Source organism: Sesamum indicum, linkage group LG1 (assembly GCF_000512975.1).
Source record: "Sesamum indicum cultivar Zhongzhi No. 13 linkage group LG1, S_indicum_v1.0, whole genome shotgun sequence".
NCBI classification, from domain to species: Eukaryota; Viridiplantae; Streptophyta; class Magnoliopsida; order Lamiales; family Pedaliaceae; genus Sesamum; species Sesamum indicum.
The window spans coordinates 1,783,863-1,796,459 of NC_026145.1; the positions used below are offsets into that span (position 1 = coordinate 1,783,863).

General features: G+C 33.2%; 2 protein-coding genes across 3 annotated transcripts; one reads left to right on the forward strand and one right to left on the reverse strand.

The window, feature by feature from the left end:
* Positions 62-3,479, reverse strand: LOC105174053 (serine/threonine-protein kinase Aurora-2). Its single transcript, XM_011096060.2, has 9 exons — positions 3,306-3,479; positions 2,310-2,426; positions 1,800-1,946; positions 1,631-1,726; positions 1,228-1,323; positions 1,050-1,146; positions 687-804; positions 463-535; positions 62-381 (listed from the first exon to the last, which is right to left on the reverse strand). Exons 1-9 carry the CDS (start codon positions 3,339-3,341, stop codon positions 280-282), a joined length of 882 nt encoding a protein of 293 aa, XP_011094362.1. The 5' UTR covers positions 3,342-3,479; the 3' UTR covers positions 62-279.
* LOC105174139 (glutamyl-tRNA(Gln) amidotransferase subunit C, chloroplastic/mitochondrial) lies at positions 3,727-6,262 on the forward strand. Of its 2 annotated transcripts, XM_011096250.2 has the most exons (6): positions 3,727-3,941; positions 4,018-4,058; positions 4,801-4,856; positions 5,463-5,517; positions 5,620-5,732; positions 5,834-6,262. In XM_011096250.2, the coding sequence occupies exons 1-5, from the start codon at positions 3,759-3,761 to the stop codon at positions 5,693-5,695; spliced, it is 411 nt and encodes a 136-aa protein (XP_011094552.1). In that variant the 5' UTR covers positions 3,727-3,758; the 3' UTR covers positions 5,696-5,732; positions 5,834-6,262. The 2 variants fall into 2 exon arrangements, with proteins under 2 accessions (XP_011094552.1, XP_011094480.1); XM_011096178.2 differs by having other exon boundaries at positions 5,620-5,876.

A 12,597-nucleotide genomic window follows, 5' to 3' on the forward strand; every position in this document is an offset into this window, starting at 1 on the left:
CAACAGAGTCTATCATCAGTGAAATCATTATTTTGAAATTACATGTTAGATTAGCAGAGGATTAGAAGAATTCAACTTCTATTATTCATTAATGAATTTCGACAAACATTTGACCATAGATGCTGCTACTTGCAGTATATGTTGGAAAGAATAACATAATCTCCTCGTCTGGTTGACACAACAGGAACTTATACTTTACATCAGAGTAAAAGCCTACTGAGAACAGGCTTAAGACTTAATATTTGGTTGATAATGGCAACAAAGCAGTTAAAGCATCAATCAACCCTTGTAAACGCCAGAGGGATCAGCATATTGCACAATCCATGGATGCTCAAGTAGCTTGTGTAGAGGCAGACGCTGTGAAGAATCCTTGACGAGCATCTGTTGTTCAAACCTAACAAACTTAAGCCAAGCTCCAAACTCGAAATAGTTTCTGTTGAAAGTGTGTGTTGACTAAGTTACCTGACTTATGAGATCCTTTGCAGCTGAAGACACAATTGGTTTTGGAGGAAATTTTAAATCCACTTGGATAATCCTACACACAACACCATCAATTTGTACCTTAACACTGTTATGACTTGAAAGTTTGACATATATTTCCATATGCGGAATTTGGAGTATTTCACTGCAACTGTTAGGGAATGATTGATTTGTAAGGGAGAAGTTCACATCGAAACTCAGTTTACCTCCTGTATGTGTCTGAATGCTCCTTTGCTTCAAAAGGGGGCACCCCATAGAGAAACTCGTAGCACAGGACACCAAGGCTCCATATGTCCACATTTGCATCATGCTCCACACTTTCCACTTCAGAAATTTAATGATACTAAAGGTCAATAAAAACCAACTGGAAAAGAAAGGAGACATGTTTACAGAATATAAATTCCTTCACACAGTGCTTAATATTAGATGTGGCATGAATTCAGGTGTGATGAGTTTGCCCACCCTACCCTTCAGGTCATGCTGCAATAGAATAAGCACGATGTACATCCAAGATATTGAATCTAAATTAATTTGAACTGACTATCATGTTTGCAGTAAACGAAGCATACCCATCTCCGGTGGAAGATAATCTAAAGTCCCACACATAGTCCGCCTGCGATTGAAAGTGTGAACGGACCAACCGAAATCTGCAATTTTCAGCTCACCCTGGCAATTGGAAGCACTAATGAGGAAATAGTTCTAAGTGCTTTCTAACCATCAGATGAAACTAAAATTTAAAATAACTACCTGTGCTCCAACCAAAAGATTCTCTGGTTTGATATCTCGATGTATTACGTGCTTTCCATGGCAATATATGAGTGCCCGAGCTAATGATGCAACATACTGTTTCATGTCCCATAAACAAGCAGAAACCATAATCTCATGTCAGCAGCAAGTTGCTAAAATGTGCAATACTAACTACATCACACCAGAGGGGAACTTTTCTCTCTCAAGAGGGGGAAAGAAAGGAGAACACTTGGAAGCTCAAGATGCATTACATAATTCAAGCTTATTGCGGGTATAAAACAAAGAAATATTGGATGAGGTTAAAATTGATAATCATTTTTGAGAAACCTACCAGACAACTAATGGATATTTACATTTAAGAAAGAGAGGTGAAGTCTGGAGACAACGATAAATTATGACTCACTGTTGCAGCACGCCTTTCGCTGAAGTATTTGCACTTTTGTAGCTCTTTGTAGAGTTCTCCCTTGGCAGCATATTCCAGAATCAAATAAACTCGTTTCTGTAGTTAACGAGTTACAAATCAGTCTAGCATAACATTCATTTTCTTCAACTAATAAATTAAAGCATCATGCCTGATCATAAAAGTAGCCGTAGAGTCGTAATATGTTAGGATGTCGAAGATGGCTCTGTATTTCAACCTCCCGACGAAGCTGGTGCTCAACCTGAGACTGTTTGAGCTGGCTCTTGAACAACACCTTTAGTGCCACAATGTGATTGCTCTGCCTCAATAGGAAAATAGATTTTTTAGTTTCATTTTAATAGAAGTACTCCAAATAATCCTCATAAACAATCCCTTTCCTTCCATTCAGCAAAGATAAATTGAGATTGCATTCATCTGTTTAATTCCTACCCGAATAATATACTTGCCAGAAGCTCCTGGTCAGCTAAAACATCAAGGACTTCATTTGAGAAAAAGAAAATAATAAAGAGGCAGGGTCAGATGGCAGCTAACCAGATGCTACATATGCAATGTATTATGCCATCCAAAACGAAACTTAATTATTGGTCTTGACTAGAGGCTATAGCAAAACAAGATAGAAAGTTCAATGGATAAGAAGATCATTGGTCTGAGCAGTACTGACCTTCTTTTCTCTGGAAAAATATACATGTCCAAACTTTCCTCTGCCAAGAGGCTTTCCTATGTCGAAGTCATTTAGAGTCCACCTCTTTTTTTCTGCCGCTGTGCTCTCAGAAGAAGCCTATAGAAAAGGGAAAACAGTTTTACATATCTGAAAGTAGCTTATGAATGAGTGATGCATTCTGCTCATAAAGACAAAATATAAATATTATACTAGTAGGTAAGAAACTTAAGGTGTAGAGACTCCATAGACTACAGGAGTTTTCTCTCTTTCCTGAAGTGTGAACCAAAACCAATAATGTGAATTATTCATCTCATGGAAGGAAATTAAGCTAATACTATATTTAATGGCAAAGAGTAGTGATTTGAAGTCAGAAATCTATAAAAACGAGTCACTTTCTATAATTAAAGGTCCAATATCAAAGATAGCACAAGATGCATTCTTCAAATTTCAATTAATATTTGCAAATTTTGGTAGAGGTACACAATAGTCAAATAGGTCATTGTGCCAAAATGTCAAACTATATATCATCGTGAAAAGCCTAACTGCTAAAATTAGATTCAATTCTGATCCACATGAGGAGTAAATGAACTACAAAATCATAAATAATTGCAATTCCTTTGTTCACCATTGTTTCCGAGAATATCTAGAAACCAACAGAAGGAACAATTTTTAACTGTCTAAAACACTCGATCTTCGTCCAAACTTTTGTCCGATAAATTAATCCTTCAATTCCAAGTGCATCATAAGAAAAAACGAACAGAGAAAAAAAAATCGGGGGAAGAAGACGACGAGCAAAAAACTTACAACGGGGGACCATTATCAAGAACAAACATATAATAAAGCATAAATGGAAACCCTAGGTACAGTCTCTAAAAACAGAAAATAGAATCTCGCCATTCTTCAAATTTCCCCGACCAAAATCGTCAAAGATCTCTAACAGTTCCAGAAAAAGAAAAAGAAAAAGAAAATAGAAACAGAAATTCTTGATTCTCTTACCTTGTGTTCTTGTTGAGCCTCCGTCGCGATCCCCATTCCTGAAAATATACACACTCACACACGCAGAATGTGAGAAGAGAGAAAGAGAGAGAGGCGAACGGTGTGATGAGCCGGAATGCTGCGTTCTGATTTGAAGTAGAGAGAGAAAGGGGTTTTGTTGGTCTTTATTGGCGTAATGCAGCAACGGTCATATTTGAACAGAAGAGTTGCTCACGTGGCTGTCCCGCTGGTGATCCGCTTTTCAAAATTTTCCTTTTCCTTTTATTTAATTATTATAATTTTGTTTTCCAAACGGGAGCGTCCCTAGTGATTAGAGTTGGGCCTGCTTATTGGGCTTGGAACAAGCCCACTACAATCAGCTAGGCCCAAGTCCGGCCCAAAAGGAAAATGTCAAAAACTTTATTATCTCCATCCCCTCTCCCCCTCTCTCTCTCTCTCACACACATCATCAGAATGGGCAGCAGAGCAGCTCTGCTTCTGCGAGCAACTCCGCCGCTTTTCAGCTTCAGGAAAAGTGCTTATCCAAAAAATGCACATGTGCGGAGCAAGCGATTTTACGCCCAGAAATCGAGTCTAGACCCTCCGGATGTTTCACGCTTGGCTGAGACGGCTCGAATTTCTCTCACCCCACAAGAAGTATTAATTGCATTTTGAACCCAATTTATATGTAAATTGCGTTTCCGATAATTGTTTGGTTTTTCCGTTAATATAGGTTGGCGAATTTGAGCCCAAAATCCGGCAAATGATCGACTGGTATCCTCTCTCTCAATATATTTATATATACATATATATGTTTATGTGTGTATGTCTACGTGTTTATGTATGTATATACATTTGTGTGTGTGCGTATATGAATTTCTTCTGTGGTAATGTTCTTGTATGCATTTTGGTATAGAAACACCACCTATGAAACCAAGCCACATGATTCTCGCTACTTACTGTCGTCACATTGATGCGGATAAGAATTTTCTGTGCGTGTGTTTCTATACATGAGTGTGTACAAATGTGTGTAACTATGTGTTGAACTATTGTTCATGTGCTTATAATGTAACCGAATGGGTGACAATGAGAGAATGAACAAGAAATAAAATTTGTTGCTAGCAATTTAACATATAGAGTTGTTTCTAGATCATTTTGAGTGTGTTTGGTTGAGAAGTTTGTGAGAGTTTAGGTGTTAAGGGTGGAAATGGAGGGGAAGGATATGGGATGAGCCAACCCCCTCCAAAGTTGGAGGATCAAATGAGTAAAATTAGCAATATCATGCCTTTGATTGTGGTATACAGCACCAGGGAAAGTGATTTCTTTTGGTTCCCGTCTATGATATCAGAAAAAATACTTGAAAGAACAAACTTTCTTGTGCTTGATTGTTTCTTTAACAACTCTCTATACTTTTGAGTTTCCGTATCTATATTGTCTGAGTTTTACGGTTGGTGATGCAATGTATTTGTTGTGAATATGTCACAATGTGGTAACAGAAGTTTTTCATATGAAACAGGTTTGCACAACTTCAGTCCGTTGACCTTGACAGTGTTGAACCAGCGATAAGAGCAGGTGCGCTGCTCAGAAGTTGAACTTTAATTGTGTTATACAAGTGTATGAAGTTACTTGAACAAAAGAACTAACTTGACCAATAAAACTCAAGAACTGGGAATTCCCTCTTATTTCTGCTGACGTGTATTCAGGAGTTTTTTTATCGTACTACAGGATTTTGCAAATAGAATGCTAAATTAAACTTATGTTTATCTTCTTGCTTATCTGTATTTCGGATATTGCAGTTCTTTTAATGTGGGACGTTACTATGTATGCTTGACTAATTGAAATTTCGAAAGATCCTATTTAGACATCATTATTAAATTTGAAGAAAATTGGATCCTGAGAATCACATTTGATGGTCACACGAAGATAATAATGATAATAAGTTCGATACTTGCTGGTGATTTTGTTTCAGATTCTTAATAGAATTGAAACTCTTTATAACCTCATCTTCTATTCAATACTAATACTCATTAGATTTATTGAAGGGATGCTGATTTGAACTTAACTATTTCAGTGTTATTCCTGGGGATGTGAGATGCCATTTGTGCTCTCTTTGAACCTGCCGGTTGTGGCAATAATTCTTGAGTTTATTCTGATGGATTTTCCTTCTTGGATCTACAGATACTGAAGGCGATGACAATCTGCGTGATGATGTGCCAGAAGCATTTGATAATAGGTACCGAAGTTTCTTCATTTCCTTTCTCCAGCATAGGTAATAACTTATAGTCAGCAAATTCATGATTATCTCGTCTAAAATGACTTGGGATCTTGTATATAGGGACGCTATAGTCGCTGCCGTGCCAACCTATGAGGACCCTTATATCAAAGTCCCCAAAGTGTTGAACAAGGAGTGATGTAATTCATATTCATGCGCCGCGCCTTCTTTCCTCAGTAAGGACATCCCCATGTTCTTCCTTTACCACAGCATTTGCTTTCTTGGATTCTCGCCTAAACAGAACTTATTTTCTCTTTGTATCATTTATAAATTTCAGACATGCTGCAAAATCTATTCCAATGGCCCATTTCGAATTCAAAGCGGCCCATTACGAAATTCTTGGCCCACTGAACAACCCGCATGCTGGGCAAGAATGCCTACTACAAACCGGGAAGTGCAAGATACTGTACCTTTATACTCCTCCTCACAGCCAATATTAGACTGCCATCTAGTTCATCGACTACCATGAAGGCTGCCAAAGTGAAAACTTTAGTTATCCAGAAGTAGTTGTTCCTGTTTATTAAAGTAACATAATATGATTGATAAGGGAAATATATTGAATTAGCAAGAAGACCAAACTATATTCAAGAAAATAAGAAATGTCTAAACACTTCGAAGGTCCACATGTTTTTAAGTGGGTTGGGTCGCATCCGACTCGCATGACCCGACTGTTAAAAAAGCCATTGATTTGGTGCCCATTCAATGATCCGTGCTCCATATGGATTCTAACTATTGAGGGTTCATCTCACAGGATTGTATTTATTGTTATCAGATTACACTATGTAAGGAGATTATATTGCGGCAACACTTATAATCTTGAACTTAACTGATTCAAATTTTGAAGTATTGGTCCTTAGCTAACTAACAATTTATGTGTGTAGGCCAATCATTATTACTCTAATTCAAGATACCCATTCTGACTATGTTCCAAATCATTACCCGATCAACTTCAACCCGAATTAGAATCTAAGTAAGCCATGTACACATTGTGAAAAAGAATATAATACAGTATTTCCACATTTTAAGCCTTGAGTAGGAACAACCCATGCACAGTCCACAATCACAGCCACACCCTGTCACCTTCTGGATAAGACTTTGAGGTTTAATGATGTTGGAAAAAGAGAGAAAATGTTAAAATAAAAAAACAGTAGTAAGAAAGAAGGAAGAGTTAAAAGCGTGAGGGAGCTATCTAAAACTAATAGTAATAGGATAGGAGGAGGCTAACGCCTCTAGTGCATATCCAAAACCCAATTGCCACGCTATCACCTGTCGCTTTCATCCGCTACACGCCAAAACCACCACCACTACCCTACGGCTACGTGGCTTAAAATCCATCTTCAAGCTTTCTTGGATCCACCGATGCACGACACTTGGCCTCCGTACAGATTTCATTCGATTTTGTCCCAATTTTGGATTCAAGGAAACACCATATTTTCATGTTTACCTATATTATTACTTACTTTTACTTTTGATTTATTATTATTACTAGTACAGAATTATGGGAAATATTTTTAATTTTAATCGTGATTATAATAATAAATATTTGAGAATGTATATTTATAAAATTGAATAAAAAATTATCTATATATAATAAAACGACCTTTATGTAGTGCTTCTAACAAAAATTAGATAAAATATCAATTTTATTTAATTGAATGAATTATTATTAACTATTTAGAAAAATATCTAGAAAATTAAAGATTCTTATATTTTTTTAATTTAAATCATGATTTGCTTATGTCACAACATTGTTGATGGAACATAACCGTACTTCACTTTATATATTTTGTGTTTTATGAGTGTTGATACCTTGATGTGTGCTACTTACATTTAAAAAAACTTATTAGATAATATTGTTAAGATCTCTTTTTAATGAAATCTAATAGTTTTTTATTTTTATTTAAAAAATATATTATATTCTATTTGGCATAATAGAGTTCATTGAGGCTGTCCACGTCTGCATATACGTGGCGCTTGGGTGGACAGTCTTAATGATTATGCTTTATTATATATAGATTATTGTTATTTAAAAAACAGACATATAATTTTCATTCTATTATTTTTATACACTTTAAAAAATATAAAATATTTATTTATTTATTATTGAAAATCTTTTTCCACCTCAATTTTACGTTTACAAATATACACATTATTTTTTAATTATTAACTTAATAGAATAATAATATATACATATTTTTTTACTATGTATTTATATCGATTTGACGTCACTGATAATTAAAAACATATAATATCATCAATTAATTAAACATATACTCATTTTATGTGGAAACTTAAACTTAAATAAAAACACATTTCATTAATAGAAAATATGTACCCTTTTTGTTTTTTTTTCTTGGGTTTGGGTCTATTTGATATAATTATTCTTACTTTTTTAAAAAATTATATATACATCTACAAAATAATAATAATAATAATATTTACATGAATTATTTTTATTTTTTAAAAAATTAATATTTTTTAAAAACATCGATGATACTATATAAAGTATTTTTATTTTTTGTTATTATGGGTGTTTTCTGTAATTATATAAATAAGAATAATAATTAAGAATAGAGAGTTAAATGTAAATATTCCTTTTTCTTAGTGTAATTTCACTTTGGATCAACATACTTTTGTGATGAGTCTTGAGAAGCAGCGAAAGCGCATTGAGGGCCTTTCTAGAATGTTCAGTTCAAATTTGTATCGTAATAGAGGAGGTACTGCTTACCGGCTACCGGTCTTATGTATGTATGGATGGATGCTATTAGCCGATGGGGAGATGGTGGCGGCAGGCGGCGGTCCGCCGATTGGAAGACCAAGAAGAAAGGAAATATATGTATATACTATTTTTATATAACTAATACATAAAATTTTATTATTTTTATAGATATATATGTATTAATATATTATATATAAATAAAATAATATTTTTATTGGTTAAAAAATTTATACTCAGATACACATGGGACGCATGTGGTACACGTTTGGCCTAAGAGGTATTTTGCTCTATATTTATTATAACACCATTTCTAATTAACCAAAACAATAAATCCCACATATCGGAAATAAGTATCTTATAATAAATTCAATTGGGTTCAAATTAAAATGCATAGCAAGTGGAATTTCAACCCATCTTTTCGAATACATAGTTCTAAATACGTCATTGATTCGAGTGGAGGTCTTTAGTGACTAAGAGCTGATGTGACTATAATCCGAAACATAATTTAGGTGAGTACTTCGAATTAAATTAGTAATGCTCAGTATGCACACACAAGTTGTTAGGCAAGCTGAGAGCCCTTTCGAAAAACTTACATTAGTTAAAATTCAAGGTTATAGAGGTCACACAACGCGATCTCGCTATAGATTGTGCAATTTCGTAATGCATATATGTGAAATATAATCTCTATGTCTTTATAGGTGCTTATGCGTCGAAATTCGTCAATAATACATTCATTTGATGAGTGCCACATAGTCAAGTCTCTGGACTCATTCCAACCAGCTCAAAGAACATGCAGATCTTCAGAAGATTCAATATATTTTTCGTATCCGTCATACTGTGGGTTATTTTAAACAAAATGTACTCATAAATATTTTCATACTCGTATTGAATACTTTCCCAAATAAATGGTAAGAAATTTAGGTGCTTAAAATAATAAATTTTAGAAGAAATAAATAAAGGGCGTTGGGAACATTATGTGCTCAATTATTCGGTGTAGGACTGAATTAGAAGTTAGTACACATTCTATGAACGAAATGGGGGCATAGTAAAGGAAGCAGAGTAGCATAGTAAAGGAGCATTTATTTTATGTTTTTGTTGGTAGTTGGAGCAATCAAAACTTTTTATTATAAGCATTCAATGAATTTTGGATGCTTCTGGATGTACCTGTCTTTTGTCCAACACCTCTCGTCCCACAACTCTACTCCCATGTCTCGTCTTTTTAAGTATGATGTTAGTTTCTACGTGTATATAATAAATTATTTTTTATATTTTAAAATAATATTATAAATAAAATATATAATTTAATATTCATTTAAAGTATTATTTGACGCAATGAAAGAATTGACGTAATTGTAATAAAACAATGTTGAGTCGCTTTTGTAAAAAAAAAATATTATAATTAATTTTTAAGATTATATAATTAGATATATAATTATTATATTTAAAAATTAATGCAGTAGTATCCCTAATCGTCGTTTATAATTATACGTAGCCTTTCTTCTTTATATATATATATTAGTCGTCGCTGCATGCTGTCCCTGATAGCATATAGAAAGGAACTATGATTTAGAATAAAGAGTCAAAAGAAACAATCGTTATGTGAGGATGACGGGATGAGAAAAAATATATTATAACGGTAGATTTATTGAAAATATAGATATTTTTTATAAAAAAGAAAAATATATGGAGAGTTTTGATAAGAGAGAAACATGGAGTCGAGAATCGTTTTAAAGAAAAAAATAAATTAAAGGATAAATTTGAATATATAAAAGTTGGTACGGTAATATTCTTTTTTTTTTTTTTTTTGTAATAGTGTAGATTAGTATAAATAAATTTTAGCGGCAAATCTTTCTGTAAAATTATAGATTCGAGTCCTGTGGATGTGGATAGGAAATTTATTTTTATAATATTTATTTTTTATTTTTTTATCAACTTATTCATTGATTTAAAAAAGATTAATGTATTTTAAATATGCTACAAATAATGTAATTAACCAAATCTTATCCAAAAGAAAATTCCCGTAAAAGGAAAAGCGGAGGCATTTCCCGTATGCCCCGTACAATATAGTACGGATCGGCCAAAAAATCGCCCCAGTGGCGCAACTTAGCAGAAGAAAAAGGATTTTGTCTACAGGGAACAGCAGGGCGACACGGTTTGAGTCCAAACACGCCAACGGACCCACGACGCGATGAGTGGTCTACTTTCCAGAAGGGTCCTCCATGAGCTTCCACGTACCCCCTCCCCCGCTCTTTTATAATCGCCACAAATATCTGTTTCAGACGATACGCTTCAGAGTTAATCTCACCTGGCTGTGACGCTGTACCGGTCAAAGCTCATATTTTTTGACCAGATTTCACTTTGATGGATCCCAAGAGATTATGAATAAAGGCAGGCCTCCTCGCTGCCTGTAATTTAATTCTTCAAAATTTTAAATTAAATCGAGTTTGGACATATTCAAATTAATTATTATATAAATTTAAAAAAAAATAATTAAAATTTGATTTAATCAAATCTCACATAAAAAAAAGTTTCACTATTTTTACCATCTTTAATTGAGTGATTGTTTGATGGATGGGTGCATTGCACCCAATCAATTATAGAAACAAAATAAAAAAATTAATATTAGGATGTGAAGCATAATAAGATAATAATTTTCCTTGTTGAAAACGATTTTGATGGGCTCTTTTTTATTTTATTTTTATTGATTTTCACGTGAGTTGCAATAATATACACATTACATATGTCAATGATTTTTATTATTGTGTAAGTACCTAAACTCATACCATTATCTTAGCAGTTAAGGTTGCAATTTCATGAACAAATTTTTAGATGTTTTTGAGTCCTATTAAATATTTTGTCTTACTTTTATGTGGATGTTTGTTTCAATTTATGTGAGTTATTGTAATTTATTTATATTAATCATATTGATATATTGCTTAATTTATCGAAATATTGATATAATCATACATGTAAATATCCTTTAAAGAAAAAAAAAACAAAAAAAAATACCTAAAGTCTTCATATCTCATCACATTATTTAGATACGTTTTTCATATCAGCAGTCGTACGGAAAAAGAAAAAAAAGATATTCAAATTATATTATTTTATAGTGTGGTTGATTTTTTTTCATATCATATATTAATGAGATGATGAATATATTATATTTATAATAATTTGAGTATACTCAGACCTGATTCGAATTAGAAATGTAGAATGAAGTAGAAGATAAGTGAGGGGTAAATATGTAATTGGCGATTTCATGGGGATTAATTGAATTAAGCAGCAGAAATTGAAGTGCACAAACAAGTTGTCCTTGTTACAAGGCAAGGCTACAATGGACACCACATTAATATATTCATTATTTTGTCAAGATCAAAAACTTGATTCATGTGCAATATTTTTTATATGTACCACTACAAACTATAATTTTTTTACAATAAATTTTCATAATATTTATTATAATTATAAATGCTTATTTTCTCGTTGTTTGAAAAATTATAAATGTCTAATAAATGATCTTTTGTGATAATACATTGCAGGAGTATTTGTAATTTCAATGAGGGATTTGTTGGGGTATTTATAATTTTCAATGAGGTATCTGAAAGTATTTGTAACTATGGAAAAAAATTAGAAAAAATCGCTGTAATATACTCCTTTTTTTTTTTAAAAAAAGTTATAGTTATAAAAGAAATAAAAGATTATTAATTGATAAGATAACAAGCACATAAAGTGTAAGAAAATGTCTGAAATACTTGGATTTTAAATTATTATTATTATTATTGATTTGTTGTGGAGGAAATTAATTCACAAATTTTAAATTTTTTATTATTTTGTCTAGAATAATAGGAAAAGGAGCAATTAGGGAAGCATAAAAATGAGGAAAAAGTGTAATAAAAACCCTAGATTAGAAGCAAAGAATGCTGAATTTCCTAAAGCAGAAAAGGGTATTATATAGATAGATAGATAGAGAGAGAGAGAGAGAGAGATGAAGGAGACGAAAGGGTTGTAGTAAAATTTTATGTTATGTTACAAAAATGTAGCAAGAAACAAATTATATTTCCAATGAGATCCCCCAAAAATGTGGTTATTGCATTGGGACCCACAAAAATCCATCTCCCTTGGTCTTGGTCAATACAATACAATACAGATAAGCTGTGTGAGTGTGAGTGAGGATTTGAAGTGAGTGGTAAGGTAAGTTTAGGTTTTAGCCCTTTTTGTTTACCAGCCCACTTGTCAATCTCTACTGGATACAGTACTACTGGAGAGAGAGAGAGAGAGAGAGAGAGAGAGAGAGAGAGAGAGAGAGAGAAGAGAGAGAGAGA

Bases quoted from the DNA above. Each gene is read 5' to 3' on its own strand.
- LOC105174139 (XM_011096250.2), top strand. From the start codon at position 3,759: ATGGGCAGCAGAGCAGCTCTGCTTCTGCGAGCAACTCCGCCGCTTTTC. The intron at 3,942-4,017 runs GTATTAATTGCA...CCGTTAATATAG, and splicing joins TTTCTCTCACCCCACAAGAA to GTTGGCGAATTTGAGCCCAA. The intron at 4,059-4,800 runs GTATCCTCTCTC...CATATGAAACAG, and splicing joins ATCCGGCAAATGATCGACTG to GTTTGCACAACTTCAGTCCG.
- LOC105174053 (XM_011096060.2), bottom strand. From the start codon at position 3,341: ATGGGGATCGCGACGGAGGCTCAACAAGAACACAAG. The intron at 1,947-2,309 runs GTCAGTACTGCT...CTATTGAGGCAG, and splicing joins ATTTTTCCAGAGAAAAGAAG to AGCAATCACATTGTGGCACT. The intron at 1,147-1,227 runs GTAGTTATTTTA...TCCAATTGCCAG, and splicing joins ATCTTTTGGTTGGAGCACAG to GGTGAGCTGAAAATTGCAGA.